The 20,993-nt window shown below is 51.5% G+C and overlaps 1 protein-coding gene across 1 annotated transcript in view; it reads left to right on the top strand.

Moving 5' to 3' along the window:
- Positions 1-20,993, top strand: part of PAX5 (paired box 5) — a 181,706-nt gene that overhangs the window by 17,492 nt on the left and 143,221 nt on the right. The window contains exons 9-11 of the mRNA XM_046671775.1: positions 4,733-4,930; positions 11,808-11,872; positions 15,193-15,321. Coding sequence (XP_046527731.1) covers positions 4,733-4,930; positions 11,808-11,872; positions 15,193-15,321 — 392 coding nt within the window. The remainder of the gene's footprint in view (positions 1-4,732; positions 4,931-11,807; positions 11,873-15,192; positions 15,322-20,993) is intronic.

Raw genomic sequence — 20,993 nt, 5'->3', positions numbered from 1 at the left:
GGCAGCCAGAAGCATTCTCAGCTTTAGCTGTTTGATGCTTTCTCAGGATTCCTCTCCCTGGGTCAGAAAGCAACCTTTGTCCTGTGGCTCGCATTATGGTTTGAGAATGGATGCCTGAATCAAAAATACTGGTTTTGAAGTATGTCAGTCACTGCATGACTTTCTGGTGCTCTTTCCCTTCTATCTGCTGAAATTTAAGAAATTCTTTCAGATGAAGGGAGCGACAGTTTTTTTTTTTTTTAAAGATTTTATTTTCTTCCTTTTTCCCCCAAAACCCCCCAGTACCTAGTTGTATATTCTTCGTTGTGGGTCCTTCTAGTTGTGGCATGTGGGACGCTGCCTCATGGTGGTTTGATGAGCAGTGCCATGTCCACGCCCAGGATTCGAACCAACGAAACACTGGGCCGCCTGCAGCAGAGCACATGAACTTAACCACTCGGCCACGGGGCCAGCCCTGGAGCGACAGTTTCTAACCTTGGGGAGGCTTGCTGGAAGCTAGGGGAAGAAGTTTCAGGGCCAGAGGTCTGTCAGCCCCTTTAGGGACCTTGGTCCCTGTGTTTATTCCTCATCCTCCTGCCCATCGTGGGGCCATCTTCTCCGTGGAGGCTGTGAGCTCCACTTCTGTTAGCGCTCAGCAGCCAGTGAGCCCCAGTGGGGGTTCAGGGACGAAGGCAGGACATCAGCATGGTGCTCTTGTGAGATAGTGGTTTGGCGAGAGGATAGGAGCGAGAGTAGAAGAAGAAAAATAGAAGAGAGGCGGATAGAGAAAAGAGAAAGAGAAAAAAGAAGACAAAGGGAAAAGAGAATGATAAAAAAAAAAGAAACAGAAAGAGAAATGAAGACAAGATTGAAGGAGAGAGAAGGAGAGAGAGAGAAAAGAAATATTTTAGACTGTCTCAGTGTCAGGCTTCTAGAGCTGAATGGATCTTAGGTATGTTCTGGGGAAGCCTCTTCATTGTACCGAGGGAGAGAGAGAGAAAAAGAAGGCCCTTCCTTTGTTTTTGCTGAGACATTGTTGCTGAGCCGACATTTTGCTTGTTATTTGAAATCTTCTCAGGGCACGATGCTGAGCCCTCCTCTGAGGGGACATCCAGATGCTGGGTCCTCGTGTTCTGGTCCCCCAGAGCACTCCAATCTCCCCTGGAGGCTGAAGGGGACAGGGACCCTCCCAGGCCCAGCAGCAGCCTCCCGTGGCCCAGAATAGATTTGTCACTAGGTGGAGAGGCACTCGGAAGTTACGCGCCGCTCCGGTGCCTGGCCGTTTAAGTTGTCAACAATAAATTGGAATTTCATAGCTCATTATTTTCATAACTAAGAACCACAGTGGACAAAATGTCACTCTAATTAGAACTGCCTTTTAAGAAACAAGTTCAGCCCTAAATAACAGTGTGACTGGGAATTTGTGAACGGGGGCTGTTACATCCACTGATTCTTTTTGGTCACTGAAGAATTTGATGGGTGCACATGGGGTGACAGATTGTAGAGAGCATGTGCTGCGCGGTGGCTGTGGTTTTCAGAGGCTGCACGGCAAAGCAGGCAGAGTCCCTGGGGCAGGCAGGGACCCCCGTCATCTCGGAAAGGTGGTGGTCTGCCAGCAGTGTGGGCATTCAGTCCACAGAGCCTAAGGCCCCAGAGGGGCTCGAGAGGCACAGCCCGGTGGCATGTGAGGCCCATTTAAATCCATCTGAAAGCCTGGCTGTTGTCTTCTGTCACTGGAGCCTGGCTGGCAAGTTCAGGCCGTTTGGGGTTGGGTGGCATGTTACACGGTAATAAACACTCAGAAGATTTTAATCTACAACACATGCTCTTCATGTTTTGCAAAGCTTTTTCTTAACCATTCTGTATTTTGGTCTTCACAACAGCCCTGCAGGCAGGCAGGACAGACATCCTTCCCTTATTATACACATGGGATAACTGAGGCCCAGAGAAGCTAAGTGAGTTGGCCAAGGTCATACAGTGAGTTAGAATCAGAGTAACTGACTAGCACCTACACCTCTTGACTCCCAAACTAATGCTCTTTGCACTGAACTACTGTGTGTTGGTGGCTGCTGTTCAGCTGTTGTGTGTAAGCCAAAGGGCTGCATGGCTGTTTTGATGAGGTGAAAGGGCAGTTACTTAGTCTGAATCCTCACTTGACACAGTTGCTAGTTGGGGTTTCCAGGACGGTCTGGGTTGCCTTCTAAGTGCCTGGCCCATGTGTCAATCAAAAGGAAGACAGAGAGGGGCTGGCTCCGTGGCCGAGTGGTTAAGTTAGTGCGCTCTGCTTTGGTGGCCTGGGGTTTCACTGGTTCGGATCCTGGGCGCGGACATGGCACTGCTCATCAGGCCACGCTGAGGCGGTGTCCCACATAGCACAGTCAGAGGCACTCACAACTGAATATACGACTGTGTACCAGGGGGCTTTGGGGAGAAGAAGAAAAAAAAAGAAGATTGGCAACAGATGTTAGCTCAGGAGCCAATCTTAAAAAAAAAAAAAGGAAGACAGAGACCTCTTGTGTCAAGACCGCAGCCTCCTATGGCTGGCACTGCTCAGGGGGATGGCTAGTGAGAGCCCTGGGCGCTGCCACCCCCAGCCATGTCGCAGGGCAAGTGGGGCAGGGGCTTCATCCTGCCGCCCTCACAGAGTTGCTGCGTGAATTTTGCAGTTTCATTCAACTGACATACTTTGAGCACCCAGCACAGGGATGTCTATGTGTCTGTGACCCCTGCCTCAAGACAGTGCCTGCCATACCAGGCTCCTGGTGACGACTGAGTGAGTGAGTGAATGAATTAAAAGATGCATGTGAAAATGCCGGGTAAACAGTAAAGCTCTCTACAATTGCAAAGGATTATAATTATTTGATTTTTTACAACCAAAGCGGGAGTTTGCTCTAGTGGGAAGAGCACTGGATTCAGAGTCTGGTTTGAAAGCTGGGGCTGCCTCTGACTTCCAGAGGGGAGCTGGGCAAGTTGCTTAGTCTTCTGAGCATTGATTTTCTTTTCTATAAAACTCTGCTGGCCTCTCAGGATTGGTGTGAGGATCAAGACAATTCAAGGAAGAGCTCTGTCAACTGTTAGTACCTGAATGAGTTGTGCTGATAGTAACAAATGACTTCCTATTGTGAAATTGAAAGGATAATTGGAGGCTGCAGAGACTGCTGTGTGCCTTGATTTAGGTACTTTTCTAGACTTCTGGAAAAAAAAGTATTTTTTTGGATATGTCTAAAAACGTGTTTGTGACTAATAACAATTTTCCAGCAATTACAGAAAGAGGGGGGATAGGTTGAGTTTTGCCTTACGGTCTGAATTTGTACATGACTCACTCTTCTCAATGAAAAATAGAATTTCCACCTCCACATCTCCACTCCTAAATTGTTTCATCTGTTTCTAGAATATTCGATAACTTGGCCCCAACCAGCCTCAGCCAGGCTGAGACTTTGCATCTCTTTAAATGTAACCAGTCGTTATTCCTGGGTAATATTTCTCCCTCATCCCACGGGAGAATCGCCTCTTTCCCTTATCTGTTATAAATTCTTGTTAGGTTTAAAAATTACCAGTCATTTCTAAAATGTCGTTTTGGTTAAAAAACATTTCTACTGTGAGATAATCTCCTTTGCAAGAGGAAGTCAAGAATCCCTCTGTAAATGTTGAGAGAGACATCCAGCGAAGGCTGAGATTCAGAAAAGAAATCAAGTAATTTTTTTCCCCTGAAATGATCTTTCATGGCACTCTTCTCCCTGGTCTCGGTTTTGCTGTAAAACCCTGACATCCTATTTGCGTTAACGAGGAAGAGCTGATAGCATGGAAATGTCCTTAGAAACAGCAATTTACCTCAGGGAGGTCCCTGGAAGACCTGCTGTGACTTGTGGTTGGTTTTTTGACTGCTTGGGTTTTGACTTACATATAACACATGTTTCCAGTTAATTCTGGAATCTGACACTCTCTTTAATTTTACACCAGGGTTATTGTTTTTCTCTTATGGAAAAATAAGTTGCATTTTAGGGGATGGTTTCACAGAATGCAGAGGAATCTTCTAGGGGATGGGAGAACGGGCAAATTAAAGGCACAAGCCAACTTTCTGGGGAAATTTTAGCTCAGGAGTCCGAGCCACAGTCCTGGCTTGGCCACTTGGCCTTGTGTGGCCCTGGGCACGTCATCAAACCCCTGTGGATCTCTGTTTTATACGTGTGGATGAGCGCCTATTCATTTATTCATTCTCTCCTTCAGTCAGAACATTTATGTCCTTTACAACTGCTGTGGGGATCCAATGGGAAAAATGACTGGAAAGTTTTCTGTGAACTGTAAGATCAATGTGACAGAATTAATTAATTAATTATTGCATGGCATCCTGACTAGCACTGACCAATAGGAATATAATGTGAACCATATGTGATATTTAAAATTTTCTAGTACCACATTAAAAAAAGAAACAGATATAATTAATTTTAATTATATGTTTTATTTAACCCAATATATTAAAAATATTATCATGTCAGCATATAAGCAATATTAGAATTACTAATGAGATATTTTACATTCTTTTTTGGTATTGAATTTTGAAAATCTGGTGTGTATCTTATGCATACTGCACATCTGAATTCAAACAAGCCAAGTTTCAATGTTCAACGGCCTCATGTGGCTGGTGGCTACTGTACTGGACAGTGCAGCTCTGGATGGAGTAGTCTGTTCTTTTGTTGCCAATATCCGTTTTGCTGGTTCCTCATGGCTAAGCTCCTTTCTCCTTGGGTCTTAGGTATTACGAGACGGGGAGCATCAAGCCTGGGGTAATTGGAGGATCCAAACCAAAGGTCGCCACACCCAAAGTGGTGGAAAAAATCGCTGAGTATAAACGCCAAAATCCCACCATGTTTGCCTGGGAGATCAGGGACCGGCTGCTAGCAGAACGCGTGTGTGACAATGACACCGTGCCCAGCGTCAGTTCCATCAACAGGTGAGGGGCTGATGCCTGGGGGGCTAGGGATCTGGGTGGAGTGGGGGATCCTGGGGACTCTGTGTGTGCCTTCCCTACAGATCTGGTCTCTCCTTTCACCAAAGCCCCTTAGAGGTCACGGGCCGGAGGGATGCTAATGGGCCGGATGAATCTCTCTATCGCTATTCTCTTCTTCTTCCCAAGGTGGGAGGAGTCCTCGGCCCAGGGAGAGGAGGCCATGCCAACACCCTGGCTGCTTGAGATTCTTCTGAGCCCAGAGTGATTACCGTCACTCCCTTCACCACCCAACTCTGTGTGTGGAGCACTTAGTGAATTGTCCTGATTAGGCTTTCACAAGTGTCACTTCCTTGCAAGCCCAGGTTCAAGGTCTCAGCACTGGCCCATCTCCGAGCTTCCCAGGAAGAACGTTCTTGCATCTAGTTTGGGCAGAGGTTGAGCCACTGAGTGTGGGGAGCTGAGCTCTGACCTGGAGGTGGGAGACTGAGCCCCTTGTCCCAGCTCTGACGTAAACTCGAAGTGTGACCTTGACAAAGCTCTTCCTGTCTCTGAGCCCGTGGCCCTGGTGGGTCTGACGTGGGGCTGTGATCTCCAGGAGTGACATCTGGGACGCTGAGATGCTGTGGAGTTTGGGAGTTGCCCTCTCCCCAGTTGCCCCAGATCTCACCCATGGATAGAAAGACCCAGAGAAATACCGTGGGTACCAGGCTTGGGATCTTCCTGGGAGCTGCATGGCTCCTTCTCCTCTCCAGTCTGACCCAGGATACATCTAGCAGAGCTCTCAGAGCTTTTAAAAGAAATCCCTGAAAGTTTTCCATGGTGGATGGCGCAGTCTCCACTCCACTGAAACCCGTAGAGTCAGGTATGAAGTTGTAAGACGATCAGAAATGATTGTTCTCTAAACTCCACAAAGAAAAGAGAAGGCAGCAGACTGAAAACTTGAGTGGTTCCCATTTCTTCAAGGTCACACCTTACCCTTGACAGTGCAGAACCTATCTGGGACAGGGGATCCCTCACCCCCAGCAGGAAGAGGTAGTCATACTAGAATGTGTCTGAGATCCGCCTGGTCCCCACAGTCATTCCTGCTGTGCTGACTCAGATGCACAGAGTCACTGTGTGAGTATGTGTGTTGACATGCTGAGGCCTGCTCTCTCATGGACCGTTAGCCTGTTTTTCGTTTCTCAGCAAACCTTCACCACAGCCCTGACATCATGCACGGTGCCGAGAAGAGAGAAGGGATCCAGGCACACAGTGTCTTAGTCTCTGTTCTAGAAGTCCTCTTTGTCCAGAGTGGGATTCCAGCATGTGCTTATAGGTCTGGACTGCCCGAATTAGGCACAGACTTGTTGAGGAGGTAGCCACAATTGTGGTAGGTTTGAGGGAAATAGCTCCTGTTCTGTTTCTGGATTGTGAGGGGCTCCAGGGCGCTTGGTGAGTTCTCTACTCCTGGCTCATTGCAGGATTTCCATGGCACGAAGCAACAGGATTTTTCCCCAGGTCTCCAAATGCCCTAATGTAGACTGAGGCACATACTGCCTAGTCAGCCTGCTCCATAGGGGGTCTCTGCCGGACCTGGGGTTAGGCTGTGGGAGCCCACAGACTCCCTGCTGTAGGGTGTGTATGTAACTGGTGGTTCAAAAGATAACTGTAGGTTACCCGTGGGGGTCCCAAACTCTAATGCCTGTGTAGGGCTAGGCAGATAAGGCAACAAGTGAAGCAGGCCAGGCATAAGGCAATAGGGAAAGGTTGGGTCTGTGGCAAACTGGAGAGCACAAGCCCTATCGAAGGGGCACTTGCTTCTCAGCTCCAGCCGAATGCTGCCAGGAATGTGGCCCAGTGGTTGCAGGTTTTTTCCATTCTTAAAGAGAAGCCAGGACTTATGTGTCCATGTATATATGCGTGTTCGTATATAGGAAATCTGTATATTTTTAAATGGTGGCAGTTAACGTCAATGAAAAAATGCCTTGCGGGACAAGCGGAAGTCATTTGCAAGGCTCCAGCTTACAGCCTCTGTAATACAAGGATGAAAATTGTTTTGTGATGAATTTATTTATATGTATTTTAGAGATATATAACTAGCACACAAAATCAGTGAGTGTCAACTTTATAAGCCCTCCCCCATTTATAGTAAAGAACTAATATTACCTTATAAGATAAGTCTATTTAAGTGGAAAAGTCAGTTACTTGAAAGAAACATGAAGTAACGAGGGCACAGTGGGTACAGAAGTGGTGGCGGCTGTGAAGGGGGAGCCTCAGGGAGTGTGGAGGGCAGTCGTGGATCAGCTGGTGCTTTGTCCCTGGAGCTGTGGGTGCGTTGCTTGGGCCGTGGGTAGCCTCAGGGGCTGCCTGGGTGTCCTGATCATACCGGTGGCCTGGCTGGCTGTGCCTCTAAGGTGCTCTCACGTCTGTGGTCTCCTACAGCCCTCAAGGGTTCTCTCCACCCTGTGACGGGTATAGAAACTGCGGCCCAGACGGGCTGCAGAGGAATGATGATTTTGAGCTGGAGAACGAGTAGAGCCAGGGTCTCCTCATGGTAAGAGGAGGGCTGGTGTCCTTCTCCCACCGCCCTGTGGAACTCTGCCTGTAATGGAATGAGGATCTGGGAGAAGGGAGGCAAGAAGAAGTGAAGAGGCCATTCCCACTCCATTTCCGAGACAGTCTCACGTTGCCGCGCCCCCACGGCTGGAGATCCTGAGCCATCTCAGCACACAGTTTTATTTCCATGTGAAGGCAAAGCTCCCACTGCATTCCAACGGATGGATGCAGCTTCTAAAGAACCCTCTTGCAGATGTCCTGTGAGAGGCACCTTTAGCTGCCTCTCCCGGCACTTCCCTCCCTGAGCAGCACTCTTTTCCTTCGCCCAGCCAGGGAGGGAGTGCAGCTATTCCGGTGGCCAGTGGGTCATCCCCATTGTCCATCTCTAGAAGTATGTGCCTTCTTGTTGTCTTCTAGGGGACCAGCCTGGGAAACCATGACTGACAAGGGGTTGACCAGTCCTGTCGGGCTGTGGGAGATTTCCAGAGACACAAACCATCGTGTTTCTGTGGCTTCTTAAGGACCTATACAAGCTGGGATGCTGCACAACCTGTGCGAGAGGTTGCTGGAAACTGCCAGACTGCAGTCGGGGGTGACTGTGCCGGAGCCGACCCAAACGGAGCCTTCCTTCTTCCGTTCAGTCCTGTGGCTCTAGATCAGGGACCAAGTGATGAGGATGGCGAGTGGCATTCCCAGTTTCGAGGGACAGCTGTATTTAGTACCAGCTGGTCGTTGTCATGTGAGAATGTGGGGCCAGTATTGCTGGGTGTTCTGGCTTTTCAGGAGAAGCTAGAAATCCGTGTGTTTATGTAAAACCTCCCAACTTACATATATTGGCAACCAATTCAAATAAAAATCAACATACTGTTCAGGCCACACCAAACTGGTCAGAGATGACACTTTGCAAACTCCGCTCATCCTCCGGGCTGGGGCGGCGAGGCTTCCGAGGCTGAGTCCCCGTCCCCTCTTTCTTGTCCACCTCAGCGGCAGGCTGGGCGGCACCTGTGGGCCCTCTCCCAGCATGGCCCAGCTGGAGCCCTAGTTTGGGATTCTTAGCACAGCTGATGGCCCAAGATTCTTCCTGCACCAATGGCAGTGTGATCCGTGTGGTAGGCATGGGGATTTCCCCAGCTCTGTCTTCTCATTTCATTTTAAGGCACCATTACTTTCTCCTTCAATGTAAGTGTGTGTTGGGGAGGGCTGGTGAGAAGGCCTAGCCTTTCCAAGGAGTGGCGATGTTAAAATGGGATCCTTACAAATGTCTGTAGTACTTAAACAGCCCTCGGCCCTCGAAGTTTTAATCCTCAGATTCTCAATGAATTTTGAATCCAAATAGGCTTTACGCCTCCTATAGGAAGTATTTAGTGGAGGGACTATTTCCTCTGAGTGAGGCTCAAAGAGAAGCGCTCAGGCACGGGAGCTGGGAGTCTGGGCTGACTTGCTGTGTGACCCTGGGCAAGCCACTTGAACACTCTAGGCTTTAGTTTCCTCGTTCGTAGGAATTGGTTGATTGCTGAGCTCCCGTCTCTGTTGGCCCATGTAGGATATTCATCATGCTCATGCTCAGCAAAGTAAAGGCTGTGCCTTTTTGCGTTAACTGCCAGTTAGCTCTGGCTGTCTCTGGTTTGGAAAAGGTCCTGAGTGTGGCTCTTCTTGTGATGAGTCCTGACGCTTGCTTGTTATTTTTAATTTTTTTTAGAATTGCTATGATTCGATTAGTCCTGTTCTTCCCACTACCGTTTGTCCTCAGTGGAAGATGTGCTCTTCGCTCTTTACTTGGCAGCTGCTGCAAGCAGAAGGGCAAGATCCCCATCCCCAGGGGTGGCTCTGGAGGGTGCCCGGGGGTTCTGCTCTTGCCCATAGAGGACAGCCCTGCTGGAGCCTTAGAATAGCGGGTGGGATGGCTGCCTTCCGCTCCCAGCTCCCCAGGGAATCCCATGTCTTTTTACGGCATTTGTGGAAAATATGAACCTTTTAAGGGTGGAGCTGTTTGTTAATCTTTATGAAGACACCACTGAAGGTCATAGCCAGCATCTACTGAGCACCCACTATGCGGCAGCCACTGTTTTAAGTACTTAATTAATTTAGTCCTCAAAATAATCCCGTGAGGTAGGACTGATTCTTAGGCCCATTTTGCAGTCAAACAAACTGAGGCACAGAGAGGTTAAGTAATTTACCCAAGGTCATGCAGCTGGCGGATTGTGAAACTGGGATTCAAACTCTGGTAGTCCGGTTCCGGAGACTGTGCACTTACTCACTGTGCCGCGGCTGCCTCTCAGTGAGTTATAACAATTGATGATGTTTTACCAATGACTTATCAATAGTTAAAAGGAAAATAAGGAAAACATAATTTTCTTTGCTTTACTTATGGACAAATTTAATGGCTGTCAATGCTTTGAAAAGTTAGGACTTTATGGTGGACTTTGATGGGAAGTAGTTACAATATATTTTACCATATATATTTGTATATACATAAGCCATAATATAGATAAACTACATTTATATCTGGTATATCCTTATATCCACTTATCTTGCTATACCTCTGTAGGCACACACATATACAGAGAAGGTGACATACGCAAAAATACAAGACTTAGGTCAGATGCTAGCTTAATTCCAGGTGGTCAGAAAGACCACCTCACTCCCCATCTTTGTCAAGATGCTCCCTGTTTGCTTAGTTAAATTAAGTGGGTTGAATATTGGAGAAAACAAACAAACAAACAGTCAATACATTTGAGGCAACACTTACGCTGACTCATCAGAAAAGGGCAAAGGGCCCTGGAGGCTCCAGTGGCCTGGGCTCCAGAGGGTCAGCGGAAACGTCCATCCCAGGCTGCCAGCCAAGGCCACTGAGTGCCCTCGGTGCCTGATGCCGGGCTGTGAGATCACAGAGGGCGGAGGTCACAGCCTGATGAGGTGAAGGAGAGACATCTGCCACTTCTATCCTCTCCATTTGCACGAGCCGGGGGCGCAGTACAGCCTTGAAACGAACTTCCAGAAATAACAGTCTGGAAGGTGAAAAAGCTTTTCCTATAATGTTGGGTGCAAAGAGCAGGATACAAAACTGCAGACGTGGTTGAATCCTGATTTTGTTACGAAAAAATGAATAGTTCCAAATCTACACAGGAATGCTACCGTAAAAGAAATACACAGAAATGTGGTTTTAGATGTCCTCTTATACTCTTTGTCCAAATAGTCTACAATGAGCAAAGAGTACTTTTATGATTAGGAAAAACTCTAGTAAATATTCTTTTAAAAGGTGGTAGTTGGAGGCTGGATTAGAACTTTTCCAAGGAAGCTGAATATTTCATTACCACTCATCCTTCTGCCAAATCCCGGGGAAGGAACTTTCTTGGACACCCCAAAGGGAGTTTTGGCCCGGCCCTGGTTGACGCACAGGGCCTGGGGAAAATGTACAAACTCAGCTTCCCAGAGCCCGAGGTTCTGAAGAAGGACATCAGAGCTGCCAGGTGGCAAAGGGAGAAAGCAGGACCACTATTGTCCCTTTTCTGTAACTGGACTTCTGTAAGATCTTTTTTTTTGTTTGCGAGAAGGATTTGATTACTTAAAGCAAGCAGAGTGGTCTGTTCTGCTCCCTCATTGTATTGAGGCCCACAGTGGAATGGACTTGCCCAGGGGCACAATCAAGTTCATATTAGAATTGAAGCTAGGTCTCTGGAGAGACAGGCCAGGACACCCCTGGCTTCCAGCCCTGTGGAACCTTTGCATGGGGTTTTGCATGAAGTTTTGTATGAGGCAGGCTTCCTCCTGGCAAAGCCACGCCAGGCCGCTCCTGGCAGCACTAATGCATCCTCTCTGGTTTCAGAGCAACTCATAGCTTCCCTCCGTGCTAATTTCCAACAGACAGGTGGGATGTTACTCCTCCTGTGGCTCTCCAAGGCAGAGATGCCAGAGCGTGAGAGCTCCCAGGGGACAGAGATGTCACCTGGGTCTGTCCCTTCATCCCACAGCCGGGGGCTGAGGTCCTGGGACTCCCCAGTGTCATCAGTGAGTTCCTCACGGAGCCGGAGCTGCTTCTGAGAAAGCCATGGCTGTTCACAACCTCAGCACGTCATCGTCTTGCTGCTGAGGAGGCGCTTGAGGCCCGGAGAGGGGGCACGCTTCCCAGAGAAGACCGGGGAGGGAGGGGCTCAGTTGGGGTTAGCCCGTCACTCTTTCAACCCCTAACTCCCAGCCTGGGTTCCTAATCTTCCCCCACGTCTGCACCTGCTTGACCCGTGACCCAGCTGGACGTGGGTGTTCTGGTCGTCCGTGCACAGCTGCCTGACACCTCTTCTCCTCCGTGATGGTAAACAGCCACTTATTTTTTCCCAACTGCCCACAGGATCATCCGGACAAAGGTGCAGCAGCCGCCCAACCAGCCGGTGCCGGCTTCCAGCCACAGCATAGGTAAGAAGAACTTGTAAAAAAAATTTGAAAATCTAATGGGCTCCAAATATTCTAAAGAACTTTTAATCGTTCTTATGGACAGATAATTCTGTATAAAACACTTCGGCACACGTACTAATGCGCCTTCTTTGTCATTCTCCAAGGGCTGAACCTGGTAAATGAATTTTATAAATACTGCTAAAAGGTTTTGAATTTTACTGATTATTATGATAAATAGCTTTCACCATGAGACAGAAAATTGAAATCTAAGCCAAAAAAAAAAAATCCACTAATGGGGGTCTATAGAATGTCAGATAATTAAAGTAATAAATCAAGAAAGGGATACTTATTCATAACATTTTCTGCATCATTAGTCAGTAAGTAGTTTTGAATGTGTTTTTTCTTCTATCAGCCAGCCCTTCTACAAGTCTTTGTGCACTTGCAGTCTTGAGCGAAGATGTGGCAAAACTTCCCAAACTTTCTCTGTCTCGCTTCAGTCCCACGCGCTCCGCAGACGGTCGCGGCCGCAGTGGGCTCCGAGCCGGGTGCAGCCCCAGAGCAGGGACGTCGTCTCGGGATGGGAGCCCTGGCTCCTTCCACTCGAGAGTTCAGAGGTTTCTCTTCCGAGATCGTGAGATGAGAAAGACATGTGTCTATTTAAGGCATATTACTTCTCCACTTGGGAAAAGGAGACGCTCTGGTCAGCTGGGGGTGGGTTATTCTGCTAGAAGAAAGCGGGTGACCACTCGGCAGGCCTTTGACAGTCATGGCTGCCACGGTCCCTGTCAGTTCTCCTTGATCACGCCCCAGATTGTGGGACATCTCCACACCTTCGCTCCTTCTTTAACTGAAGATTTGAACTCCCCACGGTGACGGGGGACAGCCAGAGGCCTGACTTATAGTTCCAGCTCTGCCATTAGCTCACCCAGTGAACTATGTACATCCTTTCACTTCTCTGTGCCTCAGTTTCCCCATTTGTGGACAGAGGGGCACAAACCAGGTGCTCTCTGAGGTCCCTGATTTTCCACGGTCGCCTCTTTGAATGGAGGTAAGGCAGAATTCCTCCCTGCCCTGACATAGGTCTTCATTTAGTGGTCCATGCAGAAAGGGCTGCTCAGCACCTGCTGTGCAGACGGAGGCCTGAGAGAGTAGTGTTATAAGGGAGGCAGGACAGAATCCCCATTCTCAAGGGCTTCTCAGCCTATGCGGGATGTGATAGAGAGAAATTTTCGAAACACTGAGAGAAGGCTCAGAAGACAGCACAGGTGCCGTGGGAGCAGGAGGGAGGGAACCCCCAGCTCTGCTGAGCTGGGCGAAGGGGCTGAGGAAGGCTCCCCGGGGACGCACTTGTGGCTGAGATTTCACTTGTGGCTTTAACTATTTCAGGTCACGTAGCATGAATATCAAACTGAGAGCAACTGACAATATTCTTTCAGTTGGGTTAGAGGAATCATTCTACTTGCTGGTCAGCAGAATTCTTTGTTTTGTCTCAGAAAGTTTTATAAAAACTGCATCTTATGTGTGTGCGGCACCTTATACGTTAGCAATGCATTGAGGAGCGAGGAACGGAAGCTTAGAGACGTTAAGTCAGTAGCCCAAGGTCATATTGCCAGGAGGTGGTGGAGTCAGAATTGGAACCTGGGTCTTTCGAGCTGAGCACAATCGCAAAGTATTGGAGCCAATACCACCGGCTCTGTCAGCGCTGTGAGCCGTGGTCATCAGTAGTTGGTGTTTAAAGTACCAAGTGACTTGTGATCTTCTTTCTTCCTCTGTTCTTTGCACCTTAAGACAGAAAAAGTTGAGGGATTTGCATAAATCTATTTTGAGGAGCTTCTTCTGGTGGAGGAAAAGAGAAGTTAATGATTTCTACTTCTGTGTCTCCTAAGGAAGATCTAAAATCAAACTCAAATAGGAGAAGAAAGGCGCTGTTCCCACCAGGTCTGTAGGCGCAGGAGCGGGAGGAGCTCCCAGGGAAGCAGCAAACAGCTTCTCACGCCATCCCCACCATTGCTCGTCATTTCCTAGCTTAGAGTCTGATGCTGCCCCACCACCTCCCCCAGCAGTTAGAGCCCGAGGGGATGTGTCCGTGATGGTTTTAATGAACCAAGAGAGAATTCCCACAGCCCAGAAATGGAAACTCAGCTGCACAGCTTGAGGGGACGCCGGTGTGGGGTGGGCCTGGTTCCTGTGAAACTGGCGCAGGCCTCCCCTCCCCCGTCCTTGCCCTTAGGAACCGAGAGACCTGGCCTCAGTCGCAGTAAGTCACCGCCTCTGCCCACACTTCTGGGCAGAGGAGTCTAGGCTGCACGTCAGTAGACCTCAGGCTGGGTCCTGGTGTCACTGCTTATTAGCCAGATGACTTTGACCAAACCACTCTGCCTTGTGGAGCCTCAGTTTCCTCGTGTGATAAATGAGGATGAATACTTGCACTCTAGGTTGTCGCAAGCAGCAAATGAAAAGCACTGCGTTAATGTGGACTCTCTAATTGTTTTTCATTATTAATTAGTGAGGAGCAGATTACTGTAGGAGCTAAGACAGTAGTTTCTGGGTTCCAGTCACCACTCTGCCTTTTATTAGCTGTGTGACCTTGGGCAAGTCACTTACCTTCTCTGAGCCTCGGTTCCCTTGTCTTTCCAAAGGGATAATAACATGACCTAGCTTACAAGATTGTTCTCAGAATTAAATGAGATAATGCCTCAGGAATGCCTGGTGCAGAGTGAGTTCCCAGAAAACATTATTATGTATACTATATATAGTACTATATCAATATTATATAATTAAAATTAAAATCCAGGTAAGCTGGAAGGAGAAAAGACAGTGAGGAACTGTAAAAAGGGACAGTGGGCCATTGGCGTTTTGTTGGCTCTGTGTGTGGTGTGTGTATGTACGTCTGCGTGGATGGGTGGCTATGTTCGCAGGGCATGAACCTGCCTAATGAGTAAGTCTGCGCCTCTTTTAGTGCCGGCTGGTGGTGGCCCCAGCCCCCTCTCTTTACCATCCCTCTGCCTCCTGCATCCTGGGGCAGGCTGGGCTTTGAGCTGGTGCCCTTCCCACACTGTCCGGTGCATGTTCTTTTCTGCACCATCAGTCCTTCTCGCTGCCCACCCTCCCCTCTCATCCCCCCAGCAGCAGAGACCCTGGGCCAATGGCCCGAGGGTCTGCTCTCCTGGCCCAGGTGTGGCAGCTGCCATAAGGCGAGTGTCCTCTGCACACACGCTGCGTCCCCGCGCTTGCAGTCGCATTCAGCCCAGTGTAGGGTGACTGCCTTGGTTTTGGCTAGTGGAAGTCCCGCCCCTACAGACCTGCTGCCGGGCCCTGACTGCCCCTCTCCCTCTGCGCAGTGTCCACGGGTTCAGTGACGCAGGTGTCGTCGGTGAGCACGGACTCAGCCGGCTCCTCGTACTCCATCAGCGGCATCCTGGGCATCACGTCCCCCAGCGCTGACACCAACAAGCGCAAGAGAGATGAAGGTAAGAGATGCCCACGCAGCCTTGTCCGGGATGGACCAATGTGATCGGGGTGCTCAGTCAGGGGTGGAAGCAAAGGTGCCCACTGAGCGTCCCCTTAGCTGCAGAGCACAGTAGTCCCCAGGCCCAGGCCCAGGCCCTTCCGTGGACCCGCGGACATGGGGAAGAGGCCGAGCCATCTGGGAGGGCCAGGCAGGGAGCTGGCTGTGGGTGTGGATTTCTGGCTGGCTTCCCTCGTCCTCACCCTTTGGGGAGAAAGGTGGGCCTGGCAAAGCCCTTGTGGCCTGAGCTCTGTGGCCTTTAAGAAGAGCTTGCGTGTGGAGATATGATGCCTGAGGGCGGGGTGCGGAGGGCAAGAGCACAACACCTTGTCCCCTTTATGGGGGAGCCCTGGGGGCGAGGGAGGGGTGGGTGTTCCGCGATGAGAGGAGTACACAGGGCAGGGAGGGGTCCACGGCGCTCTTGAGGGCCTCCCAGGAGAAGGCCTCCAGCAGCTGTGATGGGGGCCGTTGAAGAAGTTAACACGTAATCATCTCATCTCTGCCCTTGGGCCGGGAAGGAAGGCGTGCAGGGCCTCCTGAGGATTACAAAGATGACAGTCTTCCTGGTTGGTTTTTCTCAGCTTGTCCATGTGCCACCTGGGCCTCCAGAGCTGGCCGCCTCCGTCCTGGACACGGGTCTTCTTTCCCTGGACAGGCTGCCAGTGCCGGCTGGCATTAATGGGTTTGAGAGGAGAAACGACCCCTTGGGAGTCTGTAAAACCTTAGTCAGGAAAGGGAAAAACGCCGGTGATCTAGGCCTGAGAACAGCGTGACAGAAATCTTGATTCAATTATTCTCTTCCTCGGAACAATTCCTTTCTCGGCTCCCTGTAAGAGCTACATGTTCTCATGAGCACGGGCCTAAGTACTTAAGATCTGTAACTAGAAAACTGAGTCAGCCCAGCAGTGGCCTGGCCTGTGGTCTGCGTGTTCCAGAGGCTGGGCCTGTAGCCTCTGTTCAGAGCCGTGTGGGGATGGTCCTCGGCTTCTGGACCCTGCCTCGCGCCCGCCCCTGCTCCTGGCACTCGGAGCACGTGTCAGAAGTCCTTAACTCAGTGGGCTGCTGTGCTGTGTTACTGCAGGAGGCGGTGGCCCACCATCTCTGTTGGTTTATGGAGTGATGGTGTCATCCTTTCTCCCACTGTCACCTGGACTCAAAGCACATGTGCCCCAGCTGGGTCCCGGCTGTGCTTGGTCGAGGTGGAGGCTGGGTTGTGTAAGGCTCCCTCAGAGACGGGGGGACCCAGGCAGAGAATTTTGGAGAAAGGAAAAAAATCTGTTTACCACCAAACAGGTCCTGATGTAGGGGGTTGTTGTACCGTGTTGGTGGAGGGCTCTGCTGGCTTTCGGTCCTCTGATCAGCGGTCACTGGCAGCCTCTCCAGCTGCTTTAAAAGGGGTAGAGTGGTTAGAATGTGGTTTTGTCAGTCTAGACTGTGCTGTGCTGCTCAGATGATTCCTGAGGACTGTGGCCCATTTAGGGTCTTGACCTCAAGAGGGACAGTGACAGAGGCTGGCCCTGTGGCTTAAGTTTGTGTGCTCCCCTTCAGCAGCCCAGGGCTTCGCTGGTTCAGATCCTGGGTGTGGACCTAGCACTGCTCATTAAGCCATGCTGAGGTGGCGTCCCACATGGCAGAGCTAAAAGGACCTACAACTAGAATATACGACTAGGTACTGGGGATCTTTGGGGAGAAGAAGGAAAAAAAGAGGAACGGTGACAAACTGGGATGTGTCCAGATGGATGTAACCTGAATAGAGAGGGATCTGGAGAGCAGCTCAAGGCTCTAGGGATGTTTTGGCACAAAGAAGAGAAGAATGAGCAGGAGTGGATTGTTGCCTTGAGGTATTTGGAGGGCTGAGGGAGAAGGCAAGACAATGAGACTTTGCTGTGTGGCCTAAAGGCCAGAGTGTGGCAGATGCAGAGGAGGTTTCAGCCTAGTGTAAAAAAGAACTTTGTAAATATGAGAGTGGTCTAGGGCAAAAAGGAGCTGTCATTGGAAGTAGCGAGCAACCCATCACTAGAAGTATGTAAGTAGAGCTTAGGTGGCTACTTGCAAGGCTGCTGTATAAGCATATCAAGAATCAGGGCCGGCCCAGTGGCGCAGCAGTTAAGCATGCACCTTCTGCTTCTTGGTGGCCCGGGGTTCCCCAGTTTGGATCCCTGCTGTGGCAGGCGTCCCATATATAAAGTGGAGGAAGATGGGCACAGACGTTAGCTCAGGACTAACATAACAGATGTTAACTCAGGGCCAGTCTTCCTCAGCAAAGAGAGGAGGATTGGCAGCAGTCAGGGCTAATCGTCCTCAAAGAAAACAAAAAATGCAAGAATCAGAAACATGACTGGATGATCTTTGAGATTCTTCCTTGAAATTTATGATTGAGCCCTGTTCCCCAAAAAGGCTTGGGAGGTGATTCACTCTGTGGTCTGGGGGCTGAGGGAGAATGCTTCCATGGTCCTGGAAGCTTACAGGGTTGGGAAGACTGGGAGACCCAAGCAGCAACCAGAGGCGCCCGCACCCCCGCCGCGCATCACGGAGAGCCGGTGCGGCTGAGCGGAGAGGGCGCGGAGGGCAGATTGCTCACGCCCGCGAACTGTCGGAGGACTGCTGCGTGGCGCCACTGCCCTTCCTCACCCTCCCTCCGTGTGTCCCCGGATCCTTGCTTTAGCGTCAGTGTCAGCGGAAGTCGAGGAGGCAGAGATGGCCACCCCCATTTTACAGGGGAGGAAACCGAGGCCCCGGGGGGGGGGGTTCCTTGATGTTGGCAAAGCCACACAGCTGGTGTGGCCCCGGGGTTCGGGAGGAGCTGGAGAGCCCTGGAGGCCTCAGTGCCCTGGCACTGTGGGGACACCGGCTGCCCCCTGCCCTCCAGAGAGATGCTGGAGGAGGAGGGGCTGGGGCTGGGCGGAGCCTGGGGACAGTGGGCGGCAGGGTTCCCAGCAGCAGGGCGTGGCCGGCAGGTGCACGGCACTGGGAGGGAAGGTCAGAGCCAGCCGCTGGGGAAACACGGAAACGCCCGCCTGGAAAGGCTTCAGACCGTGCCGCGTTTTTCTTGGGAGCTGTCAGCAGCCTGAGGGAAGGGCTGTGGGGGCGGGAGAGGCATAGAGGGCCGAGAGTAGGATGGCCGAGCGTCCTCCTCCCCATTTTTCAGAGGAGGGCCCTGGGATCTGCAGGGTGGAGCCACTTGCTCAGCTCTGGTTCACAGTCCTCTCGCTGGGACTGAGTTTCGCCCTGTGGGCATTTCCCAGGGCCACTCTCCTGCCCAGGCCTCAGGGCGGGGTGGGTGGCACCGGTCCATCACAGCTTGCAGGCTGGTGGGCAAGACTGGCAAGCCCGAGGTCCCTTTGATGGGCCATGTGTGAGGTGATGCTGTCACAGGGATGACACCAGAGGGGGAGCAGGGCAGCGAGGGCCCGATTTTGACCAAAAGGATCTGGGAAGGCTTCTCAGAGGAAGTGGCACTTTACTGAGGGAGAAATATTTTACACTGCTTCTGCTTTTGAATTTAAATTAATTAAAATCAAATAATTCAGTTCCTCAGTCACACTGGCCACATCTCGACTGCTCAGCAGCCGCATGTGGCCGGTGGCTGCTGTGCTGGGTCACTGGGCTTGAATAAAGTGCGTGGCTCGTGGCAGGTGCTCATAGATGCTCCTGGGGCCGGCCCAGCCACGTGCAGAGGGGTCGCCGTTAATGAGGAGGGCGAGTGACACTCTCAACCAGGAGGGCTTCTGGTAGTTTGGGGCTTCCACAGAAAGCTCTATTTGAATAGGAAATTCTGTGGCAAAAATAAACAGGATGGAACGCTGTTAGACTAGTGGACTGCTAAGGGCCTTTCAGTCTAGAAATTCTAAGATTCTCCCCAGGACGTTTGCCTCCAAGACCAGCCTTAGGGATGTGGCCACTGTGTCCGAATCCCAGATGAACGTTCTGTGGCGCAGTCAGCAGATCAGGTCCCCAGAGCCTCTGAGGGAGAGCTTGGGCTGGTTCAAGGAAGCTACAGGGAGGCAGATTAGGGCTCAGTGCAGGGAACAGCTTTCAGACCACACCCAGGCTGGGCCAAGGATGGAAGCATTATCTTGGAAAGGCAGTGAGCTCCCTGTCATTGGAGGTATGAGCAGGGGCTGGACAAAGGAGGGGCAGAAGAACCAAGGAAGGCATTCTGGTTTGGACTCTGTGACTTTTGAGGCCTGTTACAATCTGGGTGGCAAGTGTTTGTGTGACAGCCCTGTGTCTGGAAGTGGTTCTGCCCACTTGTCTTTCCCTCCTGCTGCCTGGACTCTGAGGCTGACATCCTCGTGGCCCTGACTGGGCAGGGGCCACATCGAATTTCTGTCCCCAGTCAGCCCCTTGGCACAGGGCCAGGGCGCAGAGGCGCTCCGATGCTTGTGGATGGCGCGGGGCCAGGCTGGGGCGCTGCCCAGGCGTGAGCAGCAGCTCCATCTTCTGGTTGGGCCGACCCCAGAGCTTTCATGGAGAAGGCTGTGGGGCTGGCCTCGGGAATCCCGCTGAGCCAGGGGACAGAGCCTGGGGCTGTGCCTCCCTCCTGGAGGCAGCAGTGCTGGGGCTGGGCTTGGCAGAGCAGGCAGAGCTGTGAAGAGCGGCCATGGGTGAAAGGGCAGCCCTAGGACCCTCTGTTCCTTCCTGGGCCTTTGATCTCTGGAGGGGCCTCCTTCTGCCTGTCTGCAGGGCCCCGTTCAGGTCCCCTCGACCTCCCCCACCCCTCATCCCCCCAGAGTTGAAAGGCCCTGGACACTCCCGGGTCACCCGAGTGTGAATGCCTTTCACTAGCTCAGAAAGCCGCCCAGTCCAGCGCCAGCGCGGCCCGTGGGGGCAGAGCCTCTTTTCAGGCGGTGGAGGCTCCGTGGCAGGTGGCACTGCCGGCCCGGGGCCCTGGCCTGCCCTCTGCCTGGGGAGGGCCCAGGAAGGGCAGCCGAGAGCAGGAGGGGGCCTGCCCTTTCTGGGAGATGCCACGTCCAGCAAGAGCCTCCTGGGGAGGTTTGGGGGCATCTGGCAGGGGCTCCTGTCGTGACTGTGTCCACCCCTCCTTCTGGGGGTCTGTCTCCTCTGTCTTTCTGTCTCTCCCCGTGGCTTTTGTTTGGGGCTGCATCTCATGCAGTGTTATCGCGGGGCCTGTTTACCGAGACTTCCTCTGCGCCTGCTTCCGTCTCCTGGCAGAGCTCTCACTCTTTCTCACTCTCTCCCCCCTCTCTCTCTCACACACACTCTCTCTCACACACACTCTCTCTCACACACACACTCTCTCACACACACACTCTCTCTCACACACACTCTTTCTCTGCCACACACACTCTCTCTCTCTGACACACACACTCTCTCTCACTCTCTCTCACACACACACTCACTCTCTCTCTCTCTTCTTGTGTTCGCTCTTGCTCTCTCTTACCAACTTTCCTCTCCCCCGTCTCTCCCAGGTGGGCAGCCCCAGCTCAGCCCTGCTCTGCAGACCTCCACGGGAGCCAACCTGGGGAGGGAAGGGGTTTCAGAAGCTTAAAGACCGCGCAGGCCCCAGGACCCTCCTGGCCGTGGGCAGGCCCTGGCCTTCCTTTCTTAGGACTCTGGACACTCAGACCCTGTCTGCTGCTCCTGGGCTCTGGACAGAAGGCAGGAGCCTGG

The sequence above is a fragment of the Equus quagga genome, chromosome 1 (assembly GCF_021613505.1).
Source record: "Equus quagga isolate Etosha38 chromosome 1, UCLA_HA_Equagga_1.0, whole genome shotgun sequence".
NCBI lineage: Eukaryota > Metazoa > Chordata > Mammalia > Perissodactyla > Equidae > Equus > Equus quagga.
Note: the sequence above shows the minus strand (reverse complement) of the source record. Positions and strands in the feature narration are given on the sequence as shown.